The sequence below is a fragment of the Chiloscyllium plagiosum genome, chromosome 3, assembly GCF_004010195.1.
Source record: "Chiloscyllium plagiosum isolate BGI_BamShark_2017 chromosome 3, ASM401019v2, whole genome shotgun sequence".
Classification (NCBI taxonomy): domain Eukaryota; kingdom Metazoa; phylum Chordata; class Chondrichthyes; order Orectolobiformes; family Hemiscylliidae; genus Chiloscyllium; species Chiloscyllium plagiosum.
Window position 1 is genome coordinate 96,761,777 of NC_057712.1, and position 15,876 is coordinate 96,777,652.

The following is a 15,876-nucleotide window of genomic DNA, read 5'->3' on the forward strand; positions in this document are numbered from 1 at the left end:
GGCAACTTTTTCACGCAGAGGGTGGTACGTGTATGGAATGAGCTGCCAGAGGATGTGGTGGAGGCTGGTACAATTGCAACATTTAAGAGGCATTTAGATGGGTATATGAATAGGAAGGGTTTGGAGGGATATGAGCTGGGTGCTGGCAGGTAGAACTAGATTGGGTTGGGATATCTGGTTGGCATGGATGGGTTGGACGGAAGGGTCTGTTTCCGTCTGTACATCTCTATGACTCTAATTCTGGGTGCAGTCCAGATTATTGGCATTGATGAGCTGTTTTCCTTCAGTTCATTTCCAATTTCTTTCCACAGTTTGATGAGCTCATGAGGTTGTGGGCACACTGATTTTCAATCTTTCATTAAAGATTCAGCCTTTCAGCGTCTGATGATGGTTTTGCTCTTTTCCTTTCAAGAAGGGAATTTGCAAAGGGAGGGAGAGGAGCTGGCAGCTCAGAATTCCCTTTTACTTCTCCACTCACATAAGGAGGAGAGAGAGATTGAAGTGTTTTCTATTTCACAGGTTGGTTGTTACTGAAATATAGTCCAAACACAAAGATTTAGCCACTCACCCAGGAACCAATCAAGAAGTTGTTACTCTGTTAAGCACTCCTGGCCACACACAACTGGTCTTGGTTGAAAAAAATCAGAAGATTTTTATAGGGCAAACCTGTGGCTGAGTATGTGCCCACAGAGCGAAGGTATCTCGCATACTCCTTCATGGTTTGAATAAAAGGCTAATGTAGATAGAATCTATAATGAATTCCAGTAACTCAATTTTTAAATCTGCAATATCTTCTTCCACAGATCTTTGGTTTTAAACAATATCTTTTCCCATTTAAATGTCCACTGTTCAAAAGAATAAAAGTGATGTTTACATACTCCACTTTCAGGAGAGATGAAACGCCATTTTAAAAATGTATTTTAACACAGATATATAGTATATGGACTTCAAGAGATTTATACCCATTCATCCTCATTCATGCTGTATACAAATCTTAAACAATAATTAACATATTTCTCCTAAATTCTGAACTAAAGTCATCTTGTTTTTCCATTCTGGACAATGTGTCTGCTATCACATTATCTTCATCAGCAAACATCAACATGTTCTAATAATTTGCCTTATTTTAAACTGCAACATCTTCCATAGCCCTTTGGTTAAAAGCAATTTCTATCGTATTTTTAAGTTCACAATACAAATATCCTTGCATCAGATGGCACAGTGTGCAGCTAGTTCCCCACTAATCCAAGAGGGATGATTTTATCTTTCAATGGGAAATTGATAAGCAGGTTGGAATCTGAGTCATAAGTTTGGCTAGTTGTAAATGCCAGATCTTATTATTGTCCATTTACACATTTGCAGCATTCTGGGTAAGGTTGCAGCTAACTGGTAGAAATAAACTCAATCACTTGATGGAAACTACCCATCGACATCTCAATAGCTCTGGCAGCTGTGTCATTGGTGGGTGGGGGGGAAGGGGTGGGGGGGGCACGTTATTTACAGAATCCCCTAGGTGGGAAGTCTCATCCACTGTCAAAACCAGCAGCATTAAATTCACAGATTGGGTGAGCACAGAACTGGAAGTTGAGATTCTTTATGTTAACTGCTCACTGCTAAACATTGCTGTATTTGCATTTTAATTGAAAGCAATAGTCACAGTACTTAATATGTTGCTTGCAGGGTTACAGTAACATCAATGTGTTACATGGATTTCAGTCGTTTTCCTCTTGACACCCAGAGCTGCTCGCTGGAAATTGAGAGCTGTAAGTCAGGCATTGTGTCACATCACATCTTTAGAATTTTACTAAGATTGCTTGTAGCTACCATCTTATCACCTCAGCAGAAAATTACATAGCAAATTCATAATGTAAATTAACCTCTTCTAAATATGAAATAATTCTTTATGTTTTGAACATTGCTTAACATTGAATTAGCTGGAAGATTTGATTTAAGTAGGTGAAAGCCATAACATTGACTTTTCATATGGAAATACCAATTGTCTGAGGTAATTTTGGCAGAAAGTCCCTGAAAATCTGAAGGACAATTAGGGATGGCCAACAAATGCTGGCATCATATCAGCATCAGTCACATGCCTTAAGAAATAATATAAAAAGAAATGAGGATGGGTGAGGCTCCTGCCAAATTCAAAGGGGGTTCAAATTAATGATTCCCTGAGGTAAAGTGAGTGCTGAGGGACTTTCAACTGGAACGTCAGTAGGTCACCAGTAGTGGCCATCCCTGTAACTGTTATGAGGCCATAGATGTCACTTTACATGTTGGAGTGAAGAGGAACTGGAATGGCCCATCAGAGTCCCATATGGAATATCTAGACCTCCACGACCTCAAGTAGCCTCCTTTCCAGCACAGAGCCACTGGGTTTGTTTATAAATCTTAAACAATCATTATCATATTTCTTTTAAATTTTTAACTTAGTCATCAATCTTTTCCCATTCTGGACAATGTGTCTGCCATTGCATCATCTTCACCAGCCAATGTGAGCGAATTCAGTAATTTGTCTTATGTTAAACTGCAACATTATCCATAGCTTCTTGGTTAAAAGCAGAATCACATTTTAAAATGCATAAGACAAAAATCCTTGCATCAGACAGAACAGTTTTTGCAGTCTCCTGAAGATTTACTTTATCACTGGCTGCTTTCATTTGTTGCCAGCAAATTGGGTTCTGTGCTGCCCAATCTTTATACCAGACAGACACTGCTTTATATGCAAAACAGGCAAGCAGCCAACTGATGTCACCTAAATGAGCCTGGACATTAAAATCTGAAGGCCATTTGACTCAAACTGAAATGCTGTTTGCTCCCACCAGGTTTTCCCTGGGAGTAAAACACAGGCCCCTCTGCCAATTATGTTTGAAGTCAATGACACACTTTGTAATATTTCTTTTCATAAGATTTTGACAAATGTTAATTTCTGAATAAGTGGATTTAACTTCATGTTTTAAAATGTTAGCTGTTATTCAAACTTTATTTTCTAATATAAAAGCAAACGTTAGCTGTTATTCAAACTTTATTTTCTAATGTAAAAGCAAATGTTGAAAATCTGAAATGAAAACAGAAACTACTGGAGAAACTCAGCAAATCTGGCAGCATCTTTGGAAAGAGAAACAGAATTAACTTTGCAAGACAAATAACTCCTCTTTGGACTCAAATTGCTAATTCAGCTTCTCTCTGTACAGATGCTGCTAGGCTGCACTTTTTGTTTCTATTTTCTAATATTTACTTGTCAATGCATTCACTAGAATAGTAATATGGAAACTTTAAGGGTTGATATTATAAATGGAACCTATTAATTCCAACTGTCACAATATTTTAGAGTTATTTAGTTAGCAAGATAGTACTGTACCCATGATAGCTCTTTTAAGGAAATGTAATCAGCCCATTCTCCCCACTATATCTTATTAGACTTGTATGTTTATTTTCCTGGAGTTCCCACCCAATTCTGAAAGATATTACAAAATCCACTTCCACAAACTTACCCAAAACCATAAATCCATGTCTAATCATTTCATCAACTGAATAGAACGACTCTTTATTGCTTGCCTTATCGAAACGTGTGAAAATCTATACACATCTTCCAAATTTCCCCTCAACATCCTTTACTTCAAAGAGAACAAACCCAACTTCTTCAAGTAAACTTATAGCTAAAATCCTTGGAACCATTCTGGTCAACCTCCTCTGCATGTTTTCAAGAATCCTAAATTCCTTCCTAAAGTGTGGAGACCAGAACTGGATGCTTTATTCTAGTTGTGGCCTCAGTAAAGTAAATGACATTGTGGGTCTACTTGCAACACATGGACTGCAACTATTCAGGAAGGCAGCTCACTCCCATCTTCTCAAGGGTAACAAGGGATAGGCAAAAAATATTGGTCCGGTCAGTGACACTCACATCATCTGAATGATTTTTAAAACAGGTTCAGCTTAACTTTTCTCATTTTGTCCTTGATTCCTGTATTTATGAAGTGCAAAATCTCATATACCTTGCTAACTGCTTTCATTTCATAAAATATATTTCAAGACTTTGTTCTTACTGCGTCGTCTGCCATTGCATCTACTAAATTGTGAATTACTCACTATATTGCAAAGTTGTATTCTGATGTGTCTTTGTTAGCTTTTTAATAAATCCATTCACTGGATGTGAGGATCACCTGCAAGGCCAATATTTAGAACATAGAAAAGTACAGCATAGAACAGGCCCTTTGGTCCACGATGTTGTGCTGAGATTTAATCCTAATGTAAAATATAGTAACTTAACCTACACACCCCTCAGCTCACTGCTATCCATGTGCATGTCCAGCAGTCGCTTAAATATCCCCAATTACTCTGCTTCCACCACTACAGCTGGCAACGCATTCCATGCATTCACAACTCTCTTCGTAAAGAATCTACCTCCGATGTCTCCTTTATACCTTCCTCCTAATATCTTCAAACTATGACTTCTCGTACCAGTCAATCCTGCCCTGGGGAAAAGTCTCTGGCTATTGACTCTATCTTTTCCTCTCATTATTTTGTACACCTTGATCAGGTCTCCTCTCTTCCTCTTTCTCTCCAGAGAGAAAAGTCCAAGCTTATTCAACCTTTCTTCATAAGGCAAGCCCTCCAGTCCAGGCAGCATCCTGGTAAACCTTCTTTGCACCCTCTCCAAAGCCTCTGTATCTTTCCTATAGTAGTTTCCTACAGAACTGTACACAATATTCCAAGTGTGATCTCACCAGGGACTTGTACAGCTGCAGCAAAACCTCGCGGCTCTTAAACTCGATCCCCCTGTTAATGAAAGCCAAAACACCATATGCTTTTTGAACAACCCTATCCACTTGGGTGGTAACTTTGAGGGATCTATGAACTTGCACACCCAGATCCCTCTGTTCCTCCACACTGCCAAGAATCCTGTCTTTAATCCTATATTCAGCCTTCGAGTTCGACCTTCCAAAATGCATCACTTCGCATTTACCCAGGTTGAACTCTATCTGCCATTTCTCAGCCCAGCTCTGCATCCTGTCTATGTCTATTTATTGACCATCCCTTATTATCTTTAGGAAAATTAGGGGAAGTCTTTGAACTACTGCGATCCACCTAATATGAATACAACTCCAGTACAATGCAGGAGGGAGTTCCAGTTTTTTGACGCAGCAACAGTGAATGAGTGGGGATTTTGTTCCAAGTCAGGATGATGTGTGGCTTAAATGAGAACTTTTATGTGGTGGTGATCCCATGAATCTGCTGTCTTTGTCCTTCCAGATGATAGAGCTTGTGAGTTGCTGCAATGCAGCTTGTAGACGGTAAACTGTGCTGGAGAGAGTGATTGTTTAAAGTGATGTTTGGGTGCATCTTAAATGGGTTATTTTATCCTGGGCGGTGTTGATGTTCTTAAGTGTTGTTGAATCTACATTCCTATAGGCAAGTGGACAGAATTCTAGACATTTCAGACTGCTGACTTGTAGATAGCAATCAGGCATCACGGACTCAGGAAGGGATTTGCTCACTGCGGCATTCCCAGCCCCTGACTTGCTATATTAGCCATGGTATTTATGTGTCTAGTCCAGTTAATTTTCTGATCAATGGTGTGTTTTTAGTTTCCATTGAGAATTTATTACATCTATACATCTCATCACATGTATAGTTACCTCAGCATTGCATGAATTATTTAATTAAACCCCTTCTTATCTAACCAAGCTACTAAACGACATTGTCTCTGTTCTCTTCAGATGCTTACACTGATGATGACCTCATGCTGTACTGGAAGAGTGGTAATAACTCATTAACGACAGATGAAAAGATTTCTCTATCTCAGTTCATGATACAAGAATTTCGCACAACCACAAAGCTGGCCTTTTATAGTAGTACAGGTCATACACTTTCTTTTCAACTGTTCTTATTTTCAATTCATATTTTAATTTGCTTATTTTGTTATTTAAGTCAAAATGATTACCATCTTGGATACTTGCTGAATCTGCACATTTGATATTGTTTTGCCCAAAAATGTGTGACAGGCGTTGTTCTGTACTCTTTTGAAAGCCACATTGTTTAAAATTATAGAATGGCGGACAAACCTTTTTGCAATGCATGTATTTTTCTACTGTCATCTTAATAGGTTATTTTACTCAGGTTAAACTGAAAATGCTATTTATGAAATCCCCTTTTGACAGCATTGCTGCATTAATGTAACATAATAATGATTATTTATCTCCTATGTCAACCCACAGGTTGGTACAATCGCCTGTACATCAATTTTACACTGCATCGCCACATTTTCTTCTTTTTGCTGCAGACCTATTTTCCAGCGACTCTGATGGTCATGTTGTCCTGGGTATCATTCTGGATTGATCGCCGAGCGGTCCCTGCTCGTGTTCCATTGGGTGAGATAAAGAAAACCAAAGCTACATCAACATGGCTTTGTGCATGGGAAATTGCATCGCACAAACTTGATTGAGTTTTTTTGAAGAAGTAACAAAGAGGATTGATGAGGGAAGAGTGATAGATGTGATCTATATGGACTTCAGTAAGGTGTTCGACAAGGTTCCCCATGGGAGACTGGTTAGCAAGGTTAGATCTCATTGAATACAGGGAGAACTAGACATTTGGATACAGAACTGGCTCAAAGGTAGAAGAGAGAGGGTGATGGTAGAGAGTAGTTTTTCAGACTGGGGACCTGTGACCAGTGGAGTGCCACAAGGATCAATGCTGGGTCCACTACTTTTCACAATTTATGTAAATGATTTGGATGTGAGCATAAGAGGAAGTTTGCAGATGACACCAAAATTGGAGGTGTAGTGGACAGCGAAGAAGGTTACCTCAGTTTACAACAGGATCTTGACCAGATGGGTCAATGGGCTGAGAAGTGGCAGATGGAGTTTAATTTAGATAAATGGGAAAGCAAATCTTAGCAGGACTTATACACTTAATGGTAAGGTCCTAGGGAGTGTTGCTGAACAAAGAGACATTGGAGGGCAGGTAGATAGGATAGTGAACAATTCATTTGGTATGACTTCCGTTATTGGTCAGAGTATTGAGTACAGGACATTGGTTAGGCTGCTAATATCGAAGCAATTCTGGTCTCCTTCCCATCGGAAAGATATTGTGAAACTTGAAAGATTTCAAAGTTTGTGCAAAGATTTGTAGCAACAACTTGAAAGATTTATAAGGATGTTGCCAGGGTTGGAAGATTTGAGCTATAGGGAGAGGTTGAATAGGTTAGGGCTGTTTTCCCTGGAGTGTCGGAGGCTGAGGGGTGACCTTATAGAGATTTATAAAATCATGAAGGGCATGGATAGGATAAATAGAGAAGATTTTTTTTCCCCTGTGGTGGGGGAGTCCAGAACTAGAGGACATAGGTTTAGGGTGAGAGGGGAAAGATCTAAAAGAGACCTAAGGGGCAATGTTTTCACGCAGAGGGTGGTACATGCATGGAATGAGCTGCCAGAGGAAGTGGTGGAGGCTAATACAATTGCAACATTGGAAAGGCATTTGAATGGATATATGAATAGGAAGGGTTTGGTGGGATATGGCCCAAGTGCTGGCAGGTAGAACTAGATTGGGTTGAGATAGCTGACCGGCATGGATGAGTTGGACAAAAGGGTCTGTTTCCATACTGTACATCTCTATGACTCTAATAAGATGCAATAAAACTTTGTGCAAGCATAAACGGAAGTGCTAAGAGGAAGGCAGGTAAAACTGTTAGTGTCTGTTTGACACTGGAGCTAGGGTGATCTTTCCATCCATGGTCTGTTACTTGCAAACAATGTTTCTGGGTAGTTTGTTCCCTTGTACCTCCATAGCTCCAGGTCCTTTTGTCTTAGGGTAGAAAGCTAGTTGGCTTGTAGTTTGTTTCCACTTTCAACATTGCATGTATCTCTCTTCAGTTAACTTGTGGCCTGTTCCATCTTTTTTTTTCAAATTCTTACACAACTGCTGTTGTCATTGTTACATCATGACATATACATCACTACCTCATTACTGCTTCCCCAACACATCCTCTCAACCTTTCAAATAACACCTTTAAACTATTTCCTTAAACTATTTATTTTGCCATCATTTCCCTACAATGTCCAAGCTTCAAATGTCAAGCCAATTTTCTGAATTTATTGTGCATAGATTGAGAACAGCATCCTCTATCATTGTAGATTGTATAATTTGTCCATCCTGTTGAATATAGTTACATAGTTGCAGGGCAATATTTGCTGATGCATGTTCAATTTTCCCAAATGTTACCCGCTATAACAATACTGCAGTGATTAATTGCTTAATTACAAACTTTTCTCCAATTATTACCATTATTCTTTCTATTTACTTCATTGTGCTTACTTATGGTCATTGTCCTCTTGTCTTTGCTCCGTCTAAGATTTTCTATCAATTCATATCTTTATTTAATTCTTTTCATTTCCCTGGATCTGAGGACTGTGCATCTGCCTCAGTTTTCAATTCCTTCTGTAATCTAAAAGATTTGCAGCCCAAGTTTTCTTCCAATTCTTCTTAAGTTAGTTTATATCCAACTTCATTTTGTTTTACATCATCAAAGTTATCTTGATCCTTCTTTCGAATTATGTTTAAAGCAAAGCTAGTAGATAACTGAATATATTTGCATCAATGCAACAATCTATCATTAAATTTTTGCAAGCTCATGTATACTGAATTGTGTCATTTTATAGTACAACTTTTCTCTCTATAATTCCAGGTATAACGACAGTTCTAACAATGTCCACTATTATCACGGGTGTGAATGCTTCAATGCCAAGGGTTTCGTATATTAAAGCTGTGGACATTTACCTGTGGGTTAGTTTTGTGTTTGTCTTTCTCTCAGTGCTGGAGTATGCAGCTGTGAATTACCTAACCACAGTACAAGAGAGGAAAGAAAGAAAGCTTCGGGAAAAGGTGAGAAAATGATGTACTTGTGTACAACTTTTGTTTTGTATCCTGGAATCAATATATTGGTTATCTTCTGTCCACAGAGAAAGTGAGGACTGCAGATGCTGGAGATCAGAGCTGAAAAATGTGTTGCTGGAAAAGCGCAGCAGGTCAGGCAGCATCCAAGGAGCAGGAGAATCGACGTTTTGGGAAGAAGGGCTCATGCCCGAAATGTCGATTTTCCTGCTCTTTGGATGCTGCCTGACCTGCTGTGCTTTTCCAGCAATACATTTTCAGCTATCTTCTGTCCATCCCTAGTATCTTAATCCTTTGCAAGAATAATTCTTTTAGAGTATCCTTTAAACAAGGATAAAAGAGAAAGTGTTGCATTTTTAGAGAGGGTCTGATGAGAGACCCTGAAGTGTTGACTCTGTTTCTCTCCAAAGATGCTGCCTGACAATTGGGGAGTATTCTATCATACTCCTGACTTGTATCTTATAGATTGGTGGACAGGAGTGGAGTTACTCGCTACAGAGTTCCCAACCGCTGAACCGCACTTGGTTCAGATTTCCAGCATTTGTATTATTTTGCTTTTGCACTTTTTAAGAATGTCACCTCCTCTCTTGGAAAGGCCTTAAAATACTTCACCCAAATTGCCATTTTTGTTTGAGGCATTCATAGTAATTATTTGTGCACTGTAACTTGTAATAAGATAAATAAGTAATTAATAGTGGAGTTGCCTAAAAAAGAAATCAGAAATACTCAGTAGCGCTACAGGATGTTAGGCCTTCGGTTTAATAACTCGGTAAAAACAAAATTCCCCGCGTATCCATACAAAAACATGCATTCAGATTATATGCCCCTCTGGCAAGTGGGGGATGGGATTTGTATCAACAGTCTTTTCACCCTGAGCCACAAGTGTTATAACTTGAGCTAAGTGGAAAGTAGTCTGACAACCTATGCTTGATGGGATGTTTCAAATTAAAGATTAGATAGATGTCAAAATCATTTCCTAAATTTTTATTTTTAATTGGCAATCCTTACTTCAAAATTCTTTTCTACAATTATTATTGCAACTTAAAGTAATGGATTTTTTAAAATTCTCAAATTTAAATTGCATAATGAATAGGTTCAGAAGTGAATATTACATATTTGACTTATACCAGAAATTTAAACACAGCTAACTCAAATTTTGTGCCAATGTCTTCATTGTTGCATCTCATCTTTGTCAATTTATACACCACCTTATCAAATGTCATTCATTGATCTAATTATTTTATAATAGAGAAGTATATTCATTCTGTTGCCTAAGTTGGCTACAGTTTCCAACTAAGTTCAGGGATGTAGATATGGACTTTCCTTTGGTACTCTGTAATGTGTATTCTTTATTTTATGGTCTGTTTCTGAATTTTTGACAATATTTAATCTGCTAGATGACTAGTGCTTTTTATAGAATCATATGCACAGGAAGTTATCTCATCCTTAATGGTATGCCAATCTTTTGGAAAAGCTACTATTTAATCATGGTTCCTTGTTAGTTTTCCAATGTTCTGCAAAGTATTGTTCTTTAGTTTTGATAATTAACATAAAGCTTATCGCCTTTCAGCTACCTTGCACCTGTGCAATACCACAGCCAAGACCATTAATGGTAGAACGCACATATAGTGATGGAGAAGTCAGCAACCTGGCTGAATTTGCTGGACCTGATTATATGCCACAAAATGGAGAAAAACAGGACAGAGAGCTGGTCAAGCCGCCAATTGCTGATGAGCCAACTGAAAACAAGGAAAAAATCTTAAGCAGATACATTTGGATTGACACACACATTATTGATAAATACTCCAGGCTGATATTTCCAGTTGCTTACGCTCTTTTTAATATGATATATTGGTCTATTTACACATAGAAATTTCTGCATATAGAAGGTTTTAAAGGCTTTCTTACCTCCCAATAACTCTTTGGGAGGGGAACATTTGTGTGCTTTCTAAATTCAAACTATGATGGGATCAAGTCAAAAGCACAATCAACCATATTCCATTCTTAAATACAGCAAGCAGAACAGGTTATGTGTGAGATACAACTAAGCAGTTTTGAAGTTTTTTTAATTCAAAGCCAGCTACTTGATTATGCAAAACATTGATTGTAGATGATTTGGTTTAAATCATTTTAGATGTATTTGAGATTGAGTTATTTTGTTCTGATATTTGTATAGACACATTGCTTCTTCCAATACAAGAACACTTTGAAAGTTTAAGTGTTTTCTAATATAGATGAGAAAATGTCCATTTATTCTCAACTCCTATTTTTATTAAAAACATTATTTTTAAATGAATGAATGATTTGGAGGATTGAGTGAAATAGATAATGTACTCCATGATATCGTTTACTTTTGACTCACCACAGATTTTGGTCAACCATCTGCTGGTAGGCATTCACACAGCTATTGATGTAAACACTGTATGCTTCTATAATAAAGATTATCTATCTAATTATCTGGAGTAACAACACAGCAATCTAAAATTCACATCTTTGAACTGAATATTAGCAAAGAACTACAGATTAATACTGGTTAAGTATTGAAATAAACTACAGGAATCTATTTAGTACTGTATGTTTTAGTGAAGTCTCAGGTGACGATTACGCATTCTGATTCTTCCTAATCTAATGAAATTTCAATGACTGATTTTAGGAGGTTCTGTGAATGGCCATCCTGAATGCAGTGAAGCAACTATAAAATTAGGAACCCAAAGCGCTGCAGATAATATTCTATAGCAAAGAAACACGAGCACTTTCCACGGAATGAATAAAGAGTTTAAACCTTACTGTAAATTCTGAACGGGTGCTTTGCTGGTGGCAAGACCCAACTGAGCTGACCTATATGGAGGCTGATGAATCTTTTGACCTGGGCTGGCTGAAGTTGTATTGTTAAAGATCGAATACTGCATCAAACCATGATTAGACAAACAAAACTACTACTTAGGTGCATATTCTCTCCTATTGCTTTACTTCTTACAGCTTTGAGGGCGTCGCATTCTTTTTGTACTATTTCTCTTTGTACTATTTTCCAGCAGTATTGCTGCTTACTGCTGCAACTCAGTTTGCAGCAACCAAAACAGTGACTGATAATTCAGAACTAATTAAGAATACAGAAAGAAATTACAACCAAATAGTAGTGCTATGTGTCTAATCATGGAGTGATAATTCTTTTGGAGAGTTCCAAGTAATTAGACAAGGAAGCAGCCGCCACAGGAACTAACAAATGTAGATTCAATGACAATGAGGAATTACATAAATAGTCTACTAACCAAGGATGGTCATTTAGCCACCAAAATCACATCATGGAATATCAGAAGATATCTTTCCTCAGTGTTTCTACAACTAAACAGTACCATTTCTTGAAGATAATTGGTACCAGTTAGACAGCTTTTCCAATGGCTATTAAACATGTGTCATTTGATCTTTTCAAACCACCAACATCGATAAAACCCACCATTTGACCATATACAAATGCTTTAAGAAAGTGACAGAAACATTGTTTACAAAGAACAATATATTCAACTTATATGTGAATACAACCCAGGATCAATCTACAGTGTCAGCATGCCCAATAGTACAGGGCAGAGTAGATGGTACTCAGGTCATTGAATTTGTTTTTTTTCTTTAGTCTTATGTGGGATGTGAGCATCATTGGCAAGGACAGCATTTGGTACCCATCCCTAATTGGTGTTGAACTGAACAACTTCAGAGGGCAGTTAAAAGTCAACCACATCATGCCAAAGAGCGTTATTGAAACAGATTTTTTTTTTTTTTACAATAATCAATGAATATATCATTGCTAACAGACCACCTTTTAATTCCAGATTTTAATGAATTGGAATTTCACTCTCTGAACTGATAGTATTTGAACCCATGTCCCCAGAACATTGGCATGGGGGTTCTGGATGACAAGGCCACTGACATTTTCATTACATCACTGCTTCCCCTGAGCAGGGGAACACTTCACTGTCATGAAGTTTAAGGAGTGTACTGTACCTTTAAGATACAGTGAATGCAGGCATCTGTCATGTGACTGACAGCAGTCTCAACGGGTACTGGAAAATTGAAAGTATGTAATATTTGGCAGTAAAACAAATACCTGAGCTTGGTTGCTACGTTTTCACAGCATTTTGAATTTAACCAGTTTAAATAATGTGCCAAGATACTAAAAACCAATCAAAATTGAATTTTACTGTTTTGACAACATCAAACCAATGAGATGATCCGATATTTTGGACAGTTAGTCAAAGAAAGAGCACTAGCTGCCACTGTCATACAGACTGCCTGCAACACCTCTCTCTGAAAAGGTATCTTTTTCATATGAAACATCTTTGTAGCAGAAGACCAAAGGTGACCCAGGGGAATCTACAAACAGAGGAAGTTCAACACCCGAACAATGACAGCTGCGTTCTAGTTTTGAAAATTGATTTGCTGTAAACTTAATAGGGACTTTATTGAATCTGCATTTTGCTATAGAGTGGGAGGTAGCTAACAAATTCTTAAGAGAATGGAGGCTTAGAGTTGTGAATACTTGTTGGCTGATCTCTTTTGTTACTTTTTCTTGAAATAGTGAAATTTGGATAGTTCTGAGACTCATATGAGGCGAGATGAGCTTTTCTGTGAAGGCCTTTTCCCGAAACGTTGATTTTCCTGCTCCTTGGATGCTGTCTGACCGGCTGTGCTTTTCCAGCATCACTCTAATCTAGAATCGGATTTCCAGCATTGCAGTCCTCACTTTTGCTAAGCTTTTCAGTGTATTTAGTTTAATTAGCAAAAAGGTTTACCCTGTGTCGCAACATCTCCTTTGAGTAGGGTTCCCAGAAATACCAAACTATACCCTCCTAATGCATTGTCAACACTCTTTGCCCAACTGTCACAAGGGGATCATGTCACATCCACAGCAAGTTCCTCACAAAATCCATTTTCTGCAGTTACATTGAACCAGATTTTGTTGAGGGTGATTATGAGGATGGAGAAAGTGGAAAGGCGTTTAAAATGAAATCAGTCTGTCATTTACCTTCTGAAACATACCACAAGAGTATGTTCAAACTGCAGAGCAGCGCAGAAATCCTGAAACATTGATTTGTTATTCAGTGCTCCAACACAGACTACATTGGGCTGACATTACTCTACTCCATAACAAGCTAGGATCACTCAAATCAGGAAGATCTTCAACATGCCAACATCACTGTTAGAAACAGACCTTCAGATTAGCTCATTCCTGGATCCTTGCTGGAACCAAGTCCAAAGGTGCAAAGACCGTAGCATAAATGGTAGGCTGCCTGTTGCGATAGCTCACTGGATGATCTGGGCCAATACATGATTGCACCTAATACTTACTTTTCTCAAATTAATTATTGAAAAAAGATAATTCCACAAAATTGGCAAAGTCATCTCAGAGTACTGCGAGCCAACAAGGAAAGCAATCCCAACTGGTTATACTGATATTTCAGCATCAACCCAGATTTTCTGTTGGAGTTGTTCTAATTCATCATCAAGCATTGTTCACATCTAATTCCATAACTTTGTCAAAAATAAAGCTGGATATTTAACACCACCCAAGTATTGGGTAATTCATAATTACAAGCATATTACTGGAATATATCATGCAGGTTTTATCCATAAATTGTCGTAAAAAACTCTATGTACATGGGATGGTTGTTTTATTCAAGTATTACTAAGTGCAGCTCACAAGATGGTTATTGTTCAGCACCTGAGAGATGGTACAAAGTGTAACCCTGATTTCAATCACCTTCCTGGATTCTTGTCTAATTCAATCTGATGATGCCAAATCTTGCTACCCAACTAAATTGGGTGGAATTTCAAAATTCATATCTAGTCTATCACCAAGGTCACTCACATTCCCCTATGAAATTCTAACCTTCTCTGTCCCTATCTTTATGCCATTCATGGTAAAACCTTCATTAACATTGTATTACTGGATTGATCTTTCCCAATTACCACTTGCTGAGTTTTCTAACTTCAGGCTGTGCAAACTAAATCATTCAGAACTCCTCTGGCCACATCTCATCCTGCATTTTGCTAGCCCTCTATTCCTCCATTTGTTTTGATAAATACAAATTACAAGCAAAGTGTAATGCTGCCCTCTCTTGGTTTATAGTGATTTGATAAATGTTCTAGAGTTTCAAACAACAAATCAAACAACTGATCTTGTACTTTACACAACAACAACTGAATTGGCTGATTTCCTTTGTCAAACTGTATATCAAAGCCATCATAAGTTAACTAGTACTGAACATTCCTTCCTAAACCTATAATCCATATATCTTGCAGAATAAAGTAAAAATAATACTGTGAAGAGTCTGACAGTGGAAGGTAATTGAGTAAATAGTATTAACATGAACCTTAGAACAGCGTGGTGAAATGGAGGCTGTCAGAATGGTTTCTTTTGTTGTTCTTGGGTTATGTGCAATACAGAAAATTATTACATCTTGTACCAATAATTGATCTGCATGGGTTTCGTTTCAGAGAAACGATGTAATGAAGGAACACATGTCCAGTCCAGGATTCTGGCACATCCTTGACAAAGTGCATTGAAATTGTATAACTGTGCTAATATCATTGCTGGAAATAGGATTTTTAAGATAGCAGATGGATTACGGCTTTTCATCTGTTGAGTGTTTGTTTTAAAAGGTCATTTGGAAAAGTGAATTAAAGTCATAATTTCACAAGAAACCTTGTGATTCAGTCAAGTGTGTAGGAGGTTAAGTGATGGAATGTTTGTATTGCTGAGTCTAAGACGGAGAGAGAAAACAGATGAATGGCTATTAGTTTAGTTTTGACTGCAGGAGAAATCAGGAATTCAATTTAGGAGAGCAGTGTCCTCTTGAACAGGAGTATCATGTTTTAAGTTTAGAAGAGATTTCACCCCAGCAGAAGGACTTTAAGCTGTGAAGTCTCCAAGCTGTTAGTTTATGTAAGAATTCAAATTGTCAGAACTAAAGAAAGGAAATTAGGTCAGAA

General features: G+C 37.8%; 1 protein-coding gene across 2 annotated transcripts in view; it reads left to right on the forward strand.

The window, feature by feature from the left end:
- LOC122548225 (gamma-aminobutyric acid receptor subunit rho-1-like) overlaps positions 1-10,762 on the forward strand; it is a 46,229-nt gene extending 35,467 nt beyond the window's left edge. For both annotated transcript variants that reach the window (XM_043686770.1, XM_043686775.1), the window contains exons 6-10: positions 1,681-1,763; positions 5,721-5,861; positions 6,219-6,371; positions 8,687-8,883; positions 10,463-10,762. In XM_043686770.1, the coding sequence (XP_043542705.1) occupies positions 1,681-1,763; positions 5,721-5,861; positions 6,219-6,371; positions 8,687-8,883; positions 10,463-10,762 (874 nt within the window). The remainder of the gene's footprint in view (positions 1-1,680; positions 1,764-5,720; positions 5,862-6,218; positions 6,372-8,686; positions 8,884-10,462) is intronic.
- The last annotated feature ends 5,114 nt before the right edge of the window (positions 10,763-15,876 follow it).